Raw genomic sequence first — 19,840 nt, 5'->3', positions numbered from 1 at the left:
TCGAGTTTCTGTGGAAGATGCGGAGGCAACCTTGCCATCTACTTCTATAGCCCCCCGTTGACCTCGGCAGGCATGGTTCTCAGAACTACTCCTACTGTCTCAATGCGAACCAATCATTCTACATCCTCGTGCAGATCTTCTCACGATGGACAAGGGGAAAATTTGTCATCCGAATCCCTCCTCACTGAGCTTATCAGCTTGGAACCTGAGCACTGTGAATTTGCCCATTTGGATATTCCACAGGACTGTAGAGAATTTTTTAGCTCAGGCGTGGGCTCCTTCTATGGTGAAAACGTACAAATTAAAGTGGAAAAGGGTTCTCCACTGGTGTGCATCTAATGGGGTGCACCCGTTTTCACTCCACACCAGAACAATTGTTACCGTTCTTCTTGCATTTAGCTAACTCCGGGTTCTCTAATGCAACCTTTAGGGGTTTTTTCTGGCGGCAATTTTCCGTTTCCGTCAGGATGGTTCAACTTCCCTTTGTTCTTCAAGGATTATCCATCAATTCGTCTAGGGGTTATTTTGCAAATTTCCTCCTGTTAGACGCCCTCCTCCATTGTGGCATCTGAACATCGTATTGGTTCAACTAATGAGACCACCGTACGAACCGATTCACAAGGTCAAGTTGTAGTATCTAACATGGAAGGTGGCTTTTCTTCGGGCGCTAACGTCTTCACGTCGCGTCCGTGACATTCATGCATTTACAATAAATCCACCTTTTTTCCTACAGTTCAAAACAGATTCTGTAGTATTGCGTACAAATCCAATTTTCTTGCTGAAGGTGCCTTCAGACTGTCATATTAACGAACCAGTGATTTTAAGAACTTTCTTTGCTATCCGCAAACTCCTGCGGAGCAGAGATTACATTCCCTGGATGTGAAACGATGTTTAACATTCTACATCAGCAGAAGGGCTGCTTTACGAAGGACTGATCAACTATTCATAGCTTATGGACGCTTTCACAAGGGTCGTCCAGTGACGAAACCAACTATTGCACGTTAAGTTTTCAGCTGCCATCGTCTTCTGCCATCAAAAGGCAAACAAGCCATTGCAGTCACCAGTGAGGGCTCACTCCACCAGAGCAATGTCTTCCTCAACTGCTTTATTTGCTGGAGTGCCTTTGCATCAGAGCTGCAGAGCAGCTACGTGGTCGAGCAGACACACGTTTACAAGACACTATTGCTTGACAACTTTAAACGAGGAGGATGCTGCAGTTGGGCAGGCAGTGCTTCGCAATCTTTTTAAATAAGATGAGCCTCTTCCTTCCCTCCTCCATATTGTTTCCATTTATAATTGACATAATGATGCATTTATACTTTACAGTTATTCAGTACTGTCATATGCATAAGAAGATTGATTGTCATTACAATTTCGAAGCTGTGTGATCATGGAAACAATGATATTGTAACTGCTAGCTATTCTATATTCAAGCATGTGAATCTATGAAAGACACCCCAATACTGGAGAAGAACAATTGTTACTTACCTGTAAACAGGTGGTTCTCCAGTATTGGTGTCTTTCATAGATTCACATGCGACCCTCCCTCCTCCCTTCAGAGGCTCTCTTCTCCTCATACACTCTGAGTCACTATGGTGCTACGAAAATCTGAGGTGAGGAGCTCTGAGGAGAAGGTTCTAGAGAGGAGCTGGCGACTGATTGGCCGGAGTTCGGACTAACATAATGACAGAGATAGACTGCGAATGTCTTTTTTCTCCTTCCATGTATCTCTATGGAAATTTCATATAGGGACATTCTTGAGGTTATTATATGCTTATATCTCTGTTTTTATATGATTACGTATGTATAGGTGTGTGTGTATATATATATATATATATATATATATATATATATATATATATATATATATATATATATTATCACTGTATATATTGCTATATTATTTACCGTGGGACTCCCACTCCGACGACGGGGAATATTCAAGCATGTGAATCTATGAAAGACACCAATACTGGAGAACCACCTGTTTACAGGTAAGTAACAATTGTTCCTTCCAGCTTTGTGCTCTAGCACAAGATATGTGACTCTGGGCAATCTGTCTAAGCTCCATCTCATGGTGGAACATCTTCCAGGGGTGGAGAAAGGCTTTGTGACCCTGTTAAGGAGGATGCATCAGGAAGTCCACAAGTGGGAACTCCCCTCACAAGTGCTCCCCAGGTCCTTACAACAGAGAGGAAACCCAGCCACCTGCCTCTTCAGCACACCAGAAATGCAAAATGCACAAGATTCGCCTCCAGGTACCCACAGTCATGAGCAATGCACTATAGATGTACTGATCAGGCATCTTTCCCTATGCTTTTTCGCCTCTCCCACTAATCCCCTTCATGGTGAGGAAGATGAGGCAAGTCAGTTAGAAGAAAAAGTTACTTATCTTTGGCAAAGATGTTTCAGGTGGATATTTGGTCTTCCTGTTGTAGATTCCTCACTGCCCTTCACCCTCCACTGAGTGAGTGTATGGTTATCAAGATTCCAAGGTATGCAAACATATCATATTGTCATTAGGGCTCTTGTCGTTCCTCTGCACTTGCCTTAATGAGCTCTAGAAAAAGTACCATGAGCTGACATTAGCATGCCAATTGGCACTATATAAACTCCAACGTTGTCATAACCTTAATGGATGGACTTGCAGCTGAAGCTGAATGCCACCACTTGGCAGCCCTGACGAGCTATTGCTGGACAAAATGTTTTATTTACAGATCCAATGTGGCACTTTGATTATATTTATTCGGTGAGAAGTCTGCAAGATGATTGTCTCTTTTAGAAATATCATTGCTGATGGTTAGTGTCTTTTTCTTTTCAATATTTTTATTGAGCCTTATGCAACATTAAAAAACAAAAGCAACCACCGGGTATGCACAATCGTGTTGTCCTTATCAAAGAAATGGAAGAGATTAGTTCAGATATTAGGAGCACTCCACATACAAGCAAGGTCAATATCGGTGAGCATTACCAATGGAAAGACAAACATCTGGCGTCTGGAGATAGCATTATAAATCAGCAACAAAACAAAAAAACGTGCGGTTCAAAAGCTTCGATGAAGTGAAATGTTTTCATCTGATTCCAGACCTTGGGAAACTTCTGGGGACTACTCTGTGTGGAGATGATAATCATTTCTGTTGTCATACATCAGCCCAAGATCAAGCACGAAGTCCCAAACCTTGGGGTTTCTTGACTGCCCCACAGCTTGGCAATGTCTTCTCTTGCTTCTCTCAGAATTCCTTGGGTTATCATTCCATACACCCAGTAATCTTATATTCATGAGTAATTCCATGGGAATTCTAAGGAAGTGGTTTATATCTTGTCCCAAAAGATCTTTGCTTAGAGCCATTGCTTGATAGTGTGGAAGAATGTACTTTCTTACCCACATCCCTTCACACATGCAGTGCTACTGGCCATTGGGTTATGTGAGTAGTAAATGCAGTGGAAAATCTTCAGTTGTACTAGTAAAAACCAAGATAGGTTAGCAGTGTCTCTGGGATAACTCCTAACTCCCTCCCAGTTGGTTTCATCCATCCGCTTTATGCCTTTCCCCCAGCACATTTTCAGCTTACCCAGGGTGATAATAATCGGTGTTTCATAACATGTTTCATGCACTTTCACCCCTTCCTCCTAGCTGAAGGTGTTTTTTAAATGATTTCTGGCTCCGTGATAAGTGCTTATTGAAGTTGGCAGTTGGGTGATTCTACCGCATGTATGTGGGAGAAGCAAAGCCTACTGCAAGAAAATTTTCCCAAGGCATTACGCATATTGGGGAAATATGTGACACAACGCTCTGGCTTGTTCCGCATTTCATGTCCCAATTTCTCAAGAGACTTGTGTTGCTGCTAGTAATTGAAAGACTATTTTAGTCAAACTAAACTTAAGAATGCGCCACACTTACTTAAAGGTGCACCTTTTTAGTTTGGTATAAATGCTGTAGTGTTGATTTTACTAATAATGTTCTCATTGCTTACTTTGCAAACAGATTTCCACTATTGCAGAGAGTGAAGATTCGCAGGAGTCTGTGGACAGTGTCACTGACTCCCAGAAACGCAGAGAAATTCTCTCCAGGAGGCCTTCTTACAGGTACTGGGACATCACAAGTGAGCCATGTATCTGAAACAAATAGATAAGCAGTTAAGTATTAATTGTGAATGTGCCCAACTTGCCATGGTGCTCACAGAGATAAGGTGGGGTTAGAAGCAGTTACAGGACCATGCAGGTAAGAGCGGTGGGGCCGGGGGAGGGGAGGTGGAGGGGGAGCCGATGGCGAGGGAAAATTTATTAAACACGGCTGTTTGGAAGGTGTTTGTAGTTCACTCTAGAAATGGAATGTGCTCCCTCCTCTGATTAAGATTTTATGCAGCATAGCTTTTTACAGCAAGGACATCCTAAGAAGATCCTAAGTAATTTGATGCAGTAATACATACCTGTGAAATTTAGATGCCTTATTGTGTGATATTTCCTCAGCTCAGTATTTTTGACTGATTCTGAGATGCGGGAATTGGAATGAGTTCTAATGTGAGAAATCTGAGTTTGCACACATGTTTAGCTTCTTTCTCACTTCTTTCTCCAACACAAATGCCTACAGCTGTTTTTTAATGGCCACATTTGAACAGTGATAAGGACTTCGAAAGGCAGTAAGTTTGCAATACTTGAAATCCTAAATCTGCTTCACCAGGGACTTAGGTCGGAGATTGTATTTCCTCTGATTAAACAGCTTAATTTATATGAAGAAAAGATCTTTTGTGAAGCTAGTAATGTTCAGAATGGAAAACATGTGTTCGAGGCATATGAGCTGCAGATTACACACTTTTGCATAGATCGCCATCTGGTGTTGGGCTTGGATGTTTGCAGTTTGTTTTTCCTCTTGGAAAGTCTTTGGAAGTCACGAGGTCGGTGACTCCTCCCTTGGATCGTATTGCGCATGGGCTTCGGCTCCATCCTCAGATTGTATTTTTCCGCCATCAGGCTCGGATGTAATACTTCGCGCTCCGGTTCCGAACATTTCCAGTTCGACGATCGAAGCGGAATCCTCGCTCATCGTGGTATTGTTCAGATGCAGATCTCCTCAGTCACCTTCTCTTCGAACACATCTTAGATTCCAGTCGTCGACGGCGGCCTTCGGGCCTACCCAAGCTCCGGTCCCGGCTGATGGAAAGAACTCCTTTCAAGAAGTGCCCTCGATATGGGTCCAAATACCCCCACACCGATCTTCATGAGGTGTGCAACCTCTGCCTCTCCACTGAACACGAGGCTCCAGACTGTCCGGCCTGCAAGTCTTTCAGATCGAAAAAGACTATTCGAGAACGAAGAGCCAAATGAAACATGGCGCACTCCTCGACCTCCGTTCCAGTCGACATCTTCGGGGACGACGTCGAAGATCCGGGACAGCAGCACACCGAAGAGGACCTCGTCAGTGCTTCCGAAGCCGACGACTCCGATGTGAAGGACATCACCCCGGCGCAGAGGGTCGTGAGTACTATAACCCCTCCCGCACCCGCGCCCACACCCAAAAAGGCTTCGGTCACGCCTCCGGGCCTAGGCAAGACCAGAGGCACTGACAAGCCTAAAAAGTCATCGCCCCCGAAACCTTCGGCGCCGACGGAACAAACATTGTCACAGGAACTGTTTACACCGGATCCCTTGCAAAAGGATCCAAAAACTGGACACTTGGCACTCTCTTCTAAAAAGACATTTGGACAAACCGGCTCCGCCTCCACCTCCAAAGAGAAAGGACTCTGCTACCTCCCCTTTCAGAATGCCTTCCCCACCTCCTCCACCCTCTCCACCTCCGCCCCCACCTCATCGCTCCCCGGCCCCGTCTCCAGACGATGATGATCAGGGGGACCCATATTACGATCCAGGGGATGTGCCCCAAGACCCCACCCCTACAGGATCCCCAGACTCATGGGAAAACTACAATATTCCAGACGTCCCACAAGATGACCTTTACCCTTCCAGGCCATCTCCACCGGAAGACTCATTAGGTTTCCACCACCTACTTCAGAGGGCGGCACATTATCAGGGGGTAGAGCTACACACTGACCCAGTAGAGGAGGATTTCCTCCTCGACACCTTTGATACCGCACATAGGTCTACCTCCACACTACCTATACTCAAGGGGGTGATAAAACATGCGCCAGAGGTTTATAAGGACCCAGTCAGGGCTAGGGTCATTAACCCATGCATAGAGAAAAAATACAAAGCTGCCCCACAGATCCTGCCTATATCAAAGGGCCAGCGCCACTAGATTCCCTAGTGGTTTCCACTACACGGAAGAGGTCAAACTCCCAGGTGTCAGGCGAAGCACCACCACCTGACAAAGAGTCAAAGCTACTGGACGCGTCAGGAAAGCGCACTGCGTCACAGGCAGCCAATATATGGCGTATCGCCGACACTCAAGCGCTATTGGCCAGATACGATAGAGCGCATTATGATGAATTAGAAACCATAATGCACCACCTCCCAGAAAGATACAAAAATAGGGCCAATGAATTAATTCAGGAGGGTAAGACTATGACTAACACCTCCATACGCTGTGCCTTAGATGCAGCAGACACAGCCTCCAGGGCCATTAACTCTAGCAGCGTCCTCCGTCGCCATGCTTGGCTACGAGTATCAGGTTTCAAACCTGAGGTACAGGCCTCCATCCTAAATCATCCCTTTGACCAAGAACACCTATTCGGCCCAAAGGTAGATGAGGCCCTCGAGAAAATGAAGAAGGACACTGATACGGCGAAATCTATGGGAGCCCTACAGTCACACCCTCCTAGGCGCTCCTTTCACCGTTCTTCCTTTCGGGGTACGGCTAGAGGCTACTCCTCAGATAGCGCGTCCACGTTCTACAAATCCCCTGCTCAGTCCACCTTCACAAGGGGTTATCAAAGAGGCGGCTATAGGGGCAATAACAATAAAGGCAGAGGCAAAACAAATACCGCCCGCTCTGCCACACCGCCTACCCAATGACTTCCCCCCCCGCTCCCTCCAGACCATCCCACTCCGGTCGTGGGCAGGCTACAACATTTCCTTCAGGTCTGGGAGACCATCACCTCAGACAAATGGGTGACCCAAATTATTCTCTCAGGGTACTGCCTAGAATTGACATCTACCACCCCAAACATTCCACCCAGGCAACGCCCAATGTCACAAGAACATTCCACATTACTAAAACAGGAGGTAATCTCCCTCCTACAAAAACATGCGAGTTCCCGCCAATCAGCAAAATTTAGGGGTATACTCCCTATATTTCCTAATACCAAAAAGAGACGAGACTCTGCGACCTATTCTAGATCTCCGGCCCCTAAACACATACATACATTCAGACCATTTTCACATGGTAACGCTTCAGCAGGTACTTCCGCTCCTCTCCCAGAACGACTTTCTCACCACACTGGACTTGAAAGACGCATACTTTCACATTCCGATACACCATGCTCACAGAAAGTACCTCAGATTTGTAGTGGACGGGCAACACTACCAGTTCAAGGAGCTCCCATTCGGGGTCTCAACAGCACCAAGGGTATTCACCAAGTGCCTAGCGGTAGTGGCGGCACACCTCAGAAGACAGCACATTCACGTCTTCCCATATTTGGACGACTGGCTGATAAAAGCCACGTCCTACAACCAATGTGTACATCACACCGCCACTACGATCCAACTACTTCACGGTGAACCACCTAAAGTCCCAGCTAACACCATCCCACATACAGCAATACATCGGTGCCACTATAGACACCTCAAAAGCCATAGCCTACCCCAATCCAGGATTGCAAGCATTCAGGCTTTGCGTCAAAGATTCCAACCTCAACACTCCCTTCCAGCATGAGTGTTTATGCAACTGATAGGGATGATGGCCTCTTGCATTTTTATAGTGCCTCACGCAAGACTCCCGATGCGTCCACTCCCAGAGTGCTTAGCCAGCCAATGGAACCAGGCCCAGGGGCAACTGACAGATCTGGTGTTGGTAGACGGTCGCACCCATCGCTCTCTGCAGTCGTGGAACACCACAAATCTTTCCAGAGGTCGACCGTACCTGGACCCAGTTCCACAAATAATACTAACAACAGACGCATCGCTCTCCGGCTGGGGAGCTCATCTATTACACCTCACAGTGCAGGGCACATGGACGCCGCAACAAAGGTTACTCCATATCAACCATCTGGAGTTACTGGCATCTTTCTAGTCCTAAAATCCTTTCAACCACAAATTTTAGGCAAGGCAGTCCTCATTCGCACAGACAACATGACGGCCATGTACTACATTCAAAAACAAGGCGGCACACACTCTCCACAGCTCTCTCAACTAGCACAGAGCATATGGAGATGGGCAATTCCACACAAAATCTTTCTCCTAGCCCAACATGTCCCAGTAGTCCAAAACACCATGGCAGATCTGCTCAGCAGACAGACGCAGCAGATCCACGAGTGGGAACTTCACCCACAGGTTCTTCACCCGTTCTTTCAGATGTGGGGGCATCCACAGATAGACCTCTTCGCCACCCACGAAAACAAAAAATGCCCAAGCTTCTCCGCCAGATACCCACACCCATTTTCCAAAGGCAATGCGATATGGATGAACTGGTCAGGCAAATTTGCGTACGCCTTTCCACCTCTCCCACTAATTTCATTAGTGGTGCGAAAGCTACAACAGCATTCCCTCACACTGATCCTAGTAGCTCCAACGTGGGCCAGACAACCGTGGTACACTACGCTGCTGGAACTCTCGGTAGTACCACACCAAAAGCTACACCTCTCACAATGCCTCCTAACCCAGAACCATGGAGAGATCAGAGACCCGGACCCAGCTCAGCTCAACCTTGCGATCTGGCTCCTGAGTGTGAGAAGTTGGCCTGATATATGATGTCACTAGTTCTAGTGTACACCTTGTATCAGTCCAAACAACCCTTATGGTGATTGGTTGTAAAGTCAACCTTATAGACCAGCTATCTTAGTGGTAGCATGGACAAGAGCAGTCTTAGGCTAAACTCTGTATGGCATGTGAAGCTAGCTGTTATACCATTACAATCCCTTTAATACCAAATGAAAGGACACCACACCAGATATATATAAAATAAGAATGTGTTCGAGGCATGTGGGCTGCTGAATTCATATCTGTGCATAGATCGCCGCCTAGTGTTGGGTCCGGATGTTTGCACGTTGTTGTCCTGGAAGAGTCTTCGAAGTATCCTTGGATAGGTGACTCCTCCCCTGGACTACAGTGCGCATGGGCATCCTCTCCATCCTCAGATTGTTTTTTTCCGCCATTGGGTTCGGATGTGCTATCTTAGCTCAAGTTAGGAAAATATTTTGTCGAGGCCAAAAGGCCTTTAGTTCGCGTCGGTACTGTTTATCGATCGGTTTTCGATACAACCTTGTTAGTTTACTAACTTTCAGCACCGACTTTTTTCGCATTTACCTGTTCATCGACTACTTCGACGATGGAATCGAGGACGCCATTCAAAAGGTGTCCGGTATGCAATGCGAAGTACCCACACATCGACGTCCATCCGGTGTGCAACAAATGCCTTTCGCCGGACCACAACGAATCGACATGCATGGCCTGTGCCCGGTTCCGTTCCAAGAAGACCCTACGGAATCGACGAGCGGCGAGACTCGAGGCGCAGCACGCGGCACCGGCCCCAGCAGACATCTTCAACGAGGCCGAAGACGTCGAAGAATTGGAAGTCTTACCCTCCAGTCCCGTTTCCGAACACGAATCCGGATCGGACGAAGTCGACGAATCACTCTTCCACAGAGGTGAAGACGACACCGAGGTAGGAGACGAGTGGAGGCCTTAGGGGCCGAAGAGAGTAGCTCCAATGATGAACAAGGCCTACCTGTTCAGACCGAAGAAAGCCCAGTGCCACAGCCTATGGCTCCGGTCGAGGGATCGCCTTCGGGCCTTACCCGAGACCCATCCCGCAGTTCTTCGGCCCCGCCCTCGGGCCCGGCCTCGGACACTCAGCGGCAGCCATTACTGCTTAAACCAGCTGGTTTCCCTTCCATAAAACCGAAACCGAAAGCTGCTCCGGTTCCAACGAAACCGAAAGTGGCGCTGGTCGGATCGAGGCCTTCCACGCCTTCGACGCCAGCGCAACGCGTCGGCACCGACCGCACCAAGAGAGACTTCGGTGCCGAACTTGAAGCGGGCGACGTCGGAGTCGACAAACGGAAAAAGGCCTTCGGCGCCGACAAACCTGCTCGGCTCCCGGCACCGATGCCACTGACACCGAGGGCTGCACCGCCTGCTGCGTCTCGCATCGCTCCCTCGACGACACCAAAGCCTCACGCATCGAAGACGTCGACGGTCATCTCCGCACCTCGACTCGATGAACCACCGGCGCCGAAAAAGTCCACGGCCGCCTCTACGAACCTGGTCGGTGCCAAAGCCTCAAAGGCGCTCCAAGTACGACCTGGTGCGACACAAAGCAGCAAAACCAAGGCTGCCCTCCAGGACCCGTCGGGTTCCGGTCCGATCGAAGCTCCAGCAGCCTCTTCGGTGCCAGCCAACATTACCTTTGGCTTGCCTCCGTCGACAATCCCGAAAATGTTCCAACTCAGGACACGGGTCACCCAGACTACGATTACACCTGCTGAGATGTCTCCGTCACGTGTCATCGACGCCAACACTGGCAGGATGATTCTCCACGAGCGAAGGATAACTTCGGAACCACCGTTGGACCCTTTCAGGATCCCACTAAAAAGGAAGCTGCCTGTAGAATCAGAACCTCTCCTTTATGAACCTTTCCACTCATCCTACCAGGATCCACAACTATTCTCCCCCACACGCTCCGACACGGATGCGTTGGAGGACTACATGGATGACCAAGTCCCCTACCATGGAGACACAGACCCTGATGACCAGCAGGACCCTGATCACACTTGGGGCGACCCTGTAGACCCAGGTGCACCTCTCGATGCACAGGACCCACAACTCTATGGGGCAAAAACATCTCCCACAGAGGATACTGCAGCCTTCAACGCTCTTATTGAACGTGCTGCCAATAACCATGGGGTGCAGCTTCACTCTGACACCATCGAAGATGACTTTCTTATGGACACTTTCGCATCCTCAGAACGGCATGTAAAGACTCTGCCCATGTTGAAAGGAGTCCTCAAACCAGCCAAGGACATTTTCAAGGAACCCACCAGGGCACGAGTGATAAACCCCAGGATTGATAAGAAATACCGATCAGCACCTGGGGACCCTACTTACATCAGAGGCCAATTACCACTAGACTCCATTGTCGTAGCGAATGCTCGCAAGAGGGCACACTCGCAAACGACAGGTGACGCTCCTCCCCCGGACAAAGAGTCCAAGGTGTTAGAGACCTCTGGCAAGCGAGTTGCCGCCCAAGCTGCCAACATATGGCGCATAGCCAACACTCAAGCGCTCCTTGCTCGCTATGATAGAGCGCACTATGACACACTGGAGCAACTATTCCAACATCTCCCTGACCAGTTCAAGGAAGGCGCAGAAATTCTCATCAGAGAAGGACAGCTACTCACGAATGCTTCCATCAAGTGTGCACTAGATGCTGCAGACACGGCTGCCAGGGCCATAAACACAAGCGTCATGCTGCGACGACATGCCTGGTTACGAATCTCAGGATTCAAGCCTGAGGTACAAAACAATATACTCAACCAGCCTGTCAACCCCGACTATTTATTCGGGCCAGAGGTTGACACCACCCTTGAGAAGATAAAAAAGGACACGGACACTGAAAAGTCCATGGGCGCTCTCCAAACTCAGTCCTTTCGGAGCGGCTCCTTTCGTCGCCCCGGAAACAAGGGAGCAGGTAGAGGACAGGGGTCACAACAAACGTATAACAAAGGCAATACACAGACCACCTACGATAAAAACACCCGAGGTGGATATCGTGGCTCCAGTACAAAGGGCAGAGGACGCGGCTACGGCAACACCAGGTCCTCCCCCAAGAACAAGCAGTGACGCCCTCTCCCTTCCTCCCGACCACATAACACCTGTCGGGGGAAGGCTACAAAGGTTCCTGTCCACGTGGAACTCCATCACCACGGACAGGTGGGTCAAAGACATTGTAAAATACGGTTACTGTCTGGAGTTAACCTCCACTCCACCCACAATACCACCAAGAAACCGTCCTATGTCCTCAGAGCACTTAACGCTCTTACAGAAAGAGGTGCAAAGTATGCTTCTAAAAGGCGCTATAGAGGTCGTACCCATCCACGAGCAGGGTACGGGGGTGTACTCCCTCTACTTCTTAATTCCAAAAAAGGACGGGTCACTCAGACCTATATTAGACCTGAGACCCCTGAACCAGTACATTCTTTCAGAGCACTTTCACATGCTCACTCTACAGCAAGTCCTTCCGCTTCTCAAGCAGGGAGACTTCCTAGCCACACTGGACCTCAAGGATGCGTATTTCCACATACCCATCCACCCCTCACACAAAAAATACCTCAGGTTCACTGTTCAGGGGCAGCACTATCAATTCAAAGTCCTTCCCTTCGGCGTGACAACAGCGCCCAGGGTTTTCACGAAGTGCCTAGCTACGGTGGCAGCACATCTACGGAGGCAGCATATACACGTCTACCCCTACCTAGACGACTGGCTCGTTCAAGCGAAGTCAGCCCAGCAATGTGCCAGCCACATGTCCCGCACCATTCACCTTCTTCACAGTCTGGGATTCTCACTAAATTACCCAAAGTCCCATCTCCAGCCCGCACACGTACAACAGTACCTAGGTGCGACTATAGACACTCTGGCGGCCACAGCTCAGCCAAATTCAGTGAGGATCAACAGCATACAACTGCTGATCTACAAGTTCAAACCCAATCACTCACTTCCAGCGCGAGTGTTTATGCAGTTAATAGGCATGATGGCCTCCTGCATCTTCATAGTCCCGCACGCGAGATTACAACAAAAGAAGATGCACATCAACCTTCTGGAACTGATGGCAATCTTCATGGCCATGAAGGCATTCAAAGTACATCTATGCAACAAGGTCGTGTTGATCCGGACGGACAACATGACCGCAATGTACTACATACAGAAGCAGGGAGGAACACACTCTCCACAGTTGTCTCATCTGGCTCAGAGCATGTGGAAGTGGGCCATTCAGAGGAACATGTTCCTCATGGCGGAACACCTCCCTGGCAAGGACAACCAGATGGCGGATCTGCTCAGCAGACACAGCCACCAGATGCACGAGTGGGAGTTACACCCATCAGTACTCCAACCGTACTTCCAGCAGTGGGGTCATCCAGAGATAGACCTATTCGCGACAAGCGAAAACGCAAAATGCCAAAGCTTCGCCGCCAGGTTCCCACATCCGCAGTCGCAGGGCAATGCGATATGGATGAACTGGTCCGGCAGATTTGCGTACGCTTTTCCCCCAGCGCCGTTGATACCGCTGGTGGCTCGCAAACTCAGACAACACTCCCTGACACTCGTCCTAGTTGCTCCCACGTGGGCACGCCAGCCGTGGTACACCACCTTCCTCGAACTTTCCGTGGTGCCGCATCAAAGGCTGCGGATCAAACCCGCGCATTTGACGCAGAACCGTGGAGAGATTCAGCACCCAGATCCGCAACAGCTGAACCTGGCGATCTGGCTCCTGAAGTCCTAGAGTTTGGCTATCTCAACCTGCCACCTGACTGTATGAACATCATCAAGGAGGCCAGGAGACCCACTACAAGAGCTTGGATGCAGCCAAATGGAAAAGGTTCGTCATTTATTGCGGTAATAATGACATTAACCCGCTGGACGCATCCATCCAAAACATCATCTGTTACCTCTTACACCTATACCGATGCAATCTGGCGTACACCTCTATACGTGTCCATTTGACCGCAATATCAGCCTATCTGCAAACCAGGCAGCACCTCTCACTATTCAGAGTGCCTGCCATCAAAGCATTCTTGGAGGGACTCAAACGAGTCATTCCACCAAGCCACCCACCGGCTCCAATGTGGAACCTCAACTTGGTCCTCACACGCCTGATGGGTCCACCCTTTGAACCTCTACACTCATGCGAGATTCAATTCCTTACCTGGAAAGTAGCCTTCCTGGTAGTGATCACTTCCTTAAGAAGAGTTAGTGAACTCCAGGCACTAACCGTTCAAGAGCCATTTATACAGGTTCACGCCAACAGGGTCGTACTACGTACCAACCCCAAATTCATGCCCAAAGTAATATCGCAGTTCCACATGAATCAAACTATTGAACTGCCCGTTTTCTTCCAAAACCCACAAACTGTCGCAGAAAGGGCACTACATACACTAGATGTACGGAGGGCCCTCATGTACTACATCGACAGGACTAAACCCTTCAGGAAGACAAAACAACTGTTCGTTGCCTTTGCCCCGCACCACAAAGGTAACGCCATCTCCAAAGCAGGGATAGCCAGATGGATAGTTAAGTGTATTCAAATCTGTTATCAAAAGGCAAAACGCACATTAACTATTCCACCACGAGCCCACTCAACACGCAAGTTGGGGGCTTCCATGGCTTTTCTAGGAAATATTCCCCTGCACGATATATGCAGAGCAGCCACATGGTCCACTACACACACATTTACAAAACACTATTGTGTAGACGTGCAGTCAAAACAGCAGGCAGCTGTAGGACAGGCTGTTCTCAAAACACTTTTTCAGACCGCTGCAGCTGGCACTGGTAGCCGCCGCTAATAGAGGGCACTGCTATGTATTCTATGCACAGATATGAATTCAGCAGCCCACATGCCTCGAACTGAATATGCTACTTACCAGTATGCATCTGTTCTTGGCATGTAGGGCTGCTGACATTCATATCGCCCTCCCTCCTCCCCGGCGCCTGTAGCAGCTGCAGCTCTCAGAATTACTGTATAGCATGGTCATCACTTTCTGTATCTACTCCATCACTGCCACAATGGCGAAAAACAATCTGAGGATGGAGAGGATGCCCATGCGCACTGTAGTCCAGGGGAGGAGTCACCTATCCAAGGATACTTCGAAGACTCTTCCAGGACAACAACGTGCAAACATCCGGACCCAACACTAGGCGGCGATCTATGCACAGATATGAATGTCAGCAGCCCTACATGCCAAGAACAGATGCATACTGGTAAGTAGCATATTCAATTTATTCTAACATATACCCTCAGCACTCTTTATGAGTTCAGAGGTCTAAGCACAACAATTTCTTAACCTCTTCAGTGCCCCGCCCTGTGCCGGGCGTTGCATTAGCGGGCGGGGTTCATCGCGAGATCGTCTCGTCATGAGCACAGCGCAACCGCGCTCCATGACGAGACTATCTCGTCATGGGCACTGAAGGGGTTAAGTAGCATACGTTAAGTTACACAGGAAAAATACAGTTGGGCCCAGGGGCCACGCAAACCATATACTAAGAAAGTGGTATAAGTACCACGTCACGAACAGGGAGTAGGCCTAGGGAATTGCTGGGGCTACACTACCCTACCAATAGTTAGGAAGTGGGAGGCCCCCGGGAAGCGTGTGCAGTGTGGAAACACACACGCGGGTTACTTTAAAGTCAATGGGAATGTAACAGTTAGAAATAGGAAGAATAAGGACACTTCCGAAGTAACTAGTAGGAAGCAACTAAAGACTTCGACACTTGGATAGTCAATATCCACTGGAGCACCGGAGTACTCGCGTTACCTCACCCACAGGAGACGGGTGCATAGGTGTGAAGATGTGTCTGGTGTCGTCGCTGGATCCTATGGATGCCTGAAGAACAGATGCTGGCAGGCGGCCAGGAGGAAGATGTCCGGTGGATCCAAGGATGGATCTTGAATGAAGAACACCTGCAAGCAGAGGGGACAAAGTCTGGGTCACTAGCCAGTGACCGTGTGGAACCAGGAAGGAACCAGGCGATGTTGTGCAGAACACAGGTGATGTCTTGAAGCTTGTCTCTGCAGCTGCGTTGACCAGGAGGCGTCGAGGACGACCAGAACCAGGGTACGAGCTGTCACACGAAGGATCTTGCTGCTGGCGGAGTCGACGTCCTGATTGGAGTCAACAAGCCTTGGCAAAGGCAACCCACGCGGAAAGGGAAATTCGCTTCAGGTGCAGACCAGGAAGGTCTGAGGTGCTTCTCTTTCACAGGGAAGCAAGGGCCAGTCTGGAGAAGCCAAACCAGCGGTGAAAAGTCAAGGGTTCGTTGTCACTGAGTCTACTAGCCAACGGGCAAGCAACCGGACAGACGCGTCGAGCAGGAAAATGCAGAAGGGCCCCACGCAGAACTCGTGGAGTATGGAGGGCTGATCTTCAGTGCAGATGGTGCTCGGGGTTGGGGCTTCTCAATCCCCAGAGCACAACTTCGAGGATGCCTCAGAAGCTGCACTGGAAGCTACTCGCCAATTTTCCCAGGTAGCCGGTCCCACGTCTCTCGTCGCCTCCACGGATCTCAGCTTGGCGGTGGATGTGGATCAGGGTCAGAGAAGTCTGGAGGTCAAGGCGCTGGTCGGGCTCTGCAGTCGGTTCCTCGTAGAACTTGGGCAAAGCAAACGGCAGGTCGCTTGTTGGTGCCTGTTTGCACAGGGTGGCCACTCCTTGGCCACAAGGGAGATTCTTCAGTCTTCTTGTCGAAGGTCCAGAGTTTCGTGTCTAGTTTCAATTCAAGATAATCCAAAGTCCTAGGGACTCAGCTCCCACTCTTATACTAATCTGGGGGACTGGGTTACGTGCTAGGTCCCTCCTATGGGTGGGACCAGGGAGGGGGGTGGTTACACTCCCTTCCCTTTGTCCAGTTTCGCGCCAGGACTGGGGCTGGAGTGCCCCAGCACCGGTTTGAACCGGACTATGCATGGGACACCTTGTGTGCCCCAGGCAGTGTCTTGTTTCTTTCATCCCTCCCTGCCCCAATACGATAAGCCCTGTCTAGGGTGGTGCTAGCACCCCCCAAGGCAGGAAACCTATAGTCCAAGCCTCCCTCGCTGGAAGGACTCCCAGCAGCAGGAGGTCAGACTTGTGTCTGTGGCAGCAGCATCCATTTTGTGATGCTGGGGCTCTGGTTAACTTTAACCGGGTAGTAGGTCTTCAACATGTCTTCTCCCTCTAGAAGGGGGGAATACTATCCTCATCGCCAGAAATGGGGTGGGGGTAGTATTCCAAAGTGTTAGACACCTTACACGACATGTTTTGATAAAGCCAAACCATAGTTACCATAACCGCGAGGATTATAAGGCACTTTAAGAGTATATGGTAGGCGATATCATAGAACAGCTATAAGGACATGGTTCCGAAAGCTGCAGACCGGCTCAGCTCATGCTAGAGCACCATCTCACATGTTACCAAGCACTCTGCCTTCAGGATTGTTAAGGCCTGCCATAATAGTGACTGAAGGGTTACCCATGTGTCTATCTATAAGATGGGTATAGGAATACTATACCTAAGCTAGGGGTGATTACACAACCTTGCCCCAGCTGAGTGATCAGCCAGTTTTGTCATGATGGGAGGCCAGCCAGGGGTGGCATAATACATGCTGCAGCCCCTGGTAGGCCTAGGGTACACCCATGCCCTGGGTACCTAAGGTACACTGTACAGGGCCCTATAAGGTGATCCTTACCAATTGTGTTATGTACCTAAAGTACATAGTATGAATTTAGAGAGAGAACAGCTGGGCTGTGGGTCTGATTAGCAGGCCCACAGCCACATCTAAGTCGAAAACCAGTGAAGCAAAAGCAAAAAGTGGGGGTGACCATAGCAGACCCTACTCTCCTACATTGAGATCCTAGAATTCGGATACCTTAACCTTCCCCCTGACTGCATGAACGTCATCAGAGAAGCTAGACGCCCTACCACTAGAGCCTGCTACGCTGCCAAGTGGAAAATATTTGTTGTTTATTGCCATAACAACACAATCAATCCTCTAGACGTATCTATACAGCACATCATATGCTACTTGCTCCATCTACAAAGGTGTAACCTAGCATATACATCCATTCGGCTACACCTCGCAGCAATTGCCGCTTACCTACAAAACAGACAGCACCTATCACTTTACAGAGTGCCTGCCATTAAAGCCTTCATGGAAGGCCTGAAACGAATAATTCCCCCAAGAGTACCACCCTCACCTGTGTGGAACTTAAATATAGTTCTCACAAGGCTAATGGGACCGCCCTTCGATCCTTTGCATAAATGCGAACTGCAATTTCTCACATGGAAAACAGCTTTTCTTGTAGCCATCACTTCCCATAGGAGGGTCCGTGAGATACAAGCACTTACCATACAAGAACCTTTTCTCCAAATGCACCAGAACAAGGTTGTTCTCCGTACCAACCCAAAATTCCTACCCGCAGTCATTTCCCCCTTTCATCTAAACCAATCGGTAGAATTACCGGTATTTTTCTCGCAACCTCAAACTGTTGCAGAAAGGGCTCTACACACGCTAGATGTTAAACGGGCCTTACTTTACTATATCCAGAGAACACAACCTTTCAGAAGACCAAACAACTATTTGTCTCTTTCTCTCCACCACACAAAGGCAACCCCATCTCGAAATCCGGGATAGCTAGGTGGATTGTAAAATGCATACAGATTTGCTACCACAAAGCAAAACAAACGCTATCTGTTCCCCCTAAAGCCCACTCTACACGAAAGATAGGGGCTTCTATGGCTTTTCTAGGGAACATCCCATTAGATGATATCTGCAAAGCAGCTACATGGTCAACACCGCACACTTTCACTAAACATTACTGTGTAGATGTGCAAACCAAGCAACAAGCTAGTGTGGACCAGGCTGTACTAAAAACACTATTTCAAACCACTGCAGCAGATACCGGTGGTCGCCGCTAAGGTTGGGAACTGCTATATAGTCTATGCAAAAGTGTGTAATCTGCAGCTCATATGCCTCAAACGGAATATGCTACTTACCAGTATGCATCTGTTCTAGGCATGTAGAGCTGCAGATCTACACACGCCTCCCCGGCTACCTGTATCTGTTCCAGTCTATCTTATTTAGAGACAACACACATGGGTTTCTTCACTGTTATCACTATGCTCCATCTTTCCCTGTTGGTGAAAAACAATCTGAGGATGGAGCCGAAGCCCATGCGCAATTCGATCCAAGGGAGGAGTCACCGACCTCGTGACTTCCAAAGACTTTCCAAGAGGAAAAACAAACTGCAAACATCCGGGCCCAAAACCAGATGGCGATCTATGCAAAAGTGTGTAGATCTGCAGCTCTACATGCCAAGAACAGATGCATACTGGTAAGTAGCATATTCCTTTTGTGTATGTTGTAAAAGTTTGTTGTCTTGCAGCATCAGCAAGGGAGACTGATATCACCAAAGAACAATTGGTGGTAGTAATCATTGCAGTGTTAACACATTCATATCTACTTTTTAAGTATTGTGATCTTTTAATTAAAAACCTATCTCCCATGGCTATTTTACTGAACCATGGAGTAACTTATGAAATATACAACTCGGGCGTTTCCAACTCTGTGAATATGAAAACTCCAGGCACTGAGAAGAATAAAGCCCTTGCACCTCATGTGTTATGATGCTCATTTGGAAATGCCTTTGCCACTAATTGATTTTAGAATAGACTTCTAAAAAATGTCATGCGTATATTGATCCCTGCAGAAAGCAGAAGCTGTATATTATCCCTGATTTTATATGTATAGTTAGCATAAGAGGACCATACAACTTTATTATCTATTTTGAAGAACATGTCCTAAACAGAAATGCAGTAGCTGTCTCAAATTCTGTCAAAATGTGAATTTTAAAATTTGAAATAGTTTCTGAATGCTTGAATCCATTTCCAGTCTAAGACTCTGCTTTGTAACAATGGAAAACAGATTTGTTTGTTGAAGCGTTATTTGCTAAATTAAGGAAATCTGGCTTGCTATTGATCTC

The 19,840-nt window shown here is 48.4% G+C and overlaps 1 protein-coding gene across 4 annotated transcripts in view; it reads left to right on the top strand.

The window, feature by feature from the left end:
* The window catches only part of CREB1 (cAMP responsive element binding protein 1), a 283,803-nt gene that overhangs the window by 143,917 nt on the left and 120,046 nt on the right, over positions 1 to 19,840 (top strand). For all 4 annotated transcript variants that reach the window (XM_085648883.1, XM_085648881.1, XM_085648884.1 and 1 more), the window contains one exon: positions 3,986 to 4,086. In XM_085648883.1, the coding sequence (XP_085505009.1) occupies positions 3,986 to 4,086 (101 nt within the window). The remainder of the gene's footprint in view (positions 1 to 3,985; positions 4,087 to 19,840) is intronic.

This window comes from Triturus cristatus, chromosome 3_2 (genome assembly GCF_964204655.1).
Source record: "Triturus cristatus chromosome 3_2, aTriCri1.1, whole genome shotgun sequence".
Taxonomy (NCBI): domain Eukaryota; kingdom Metazoa; phylum Chordata; class Amphibia; order Caudata; family Salamandridae; genus Triturus; species Triturus cristatus.
The sequence above is the reverse complement of the archived record's forward strand: the minus strand, read 5'-3'. Positions and strand labels throughout refer to the sequence as shown.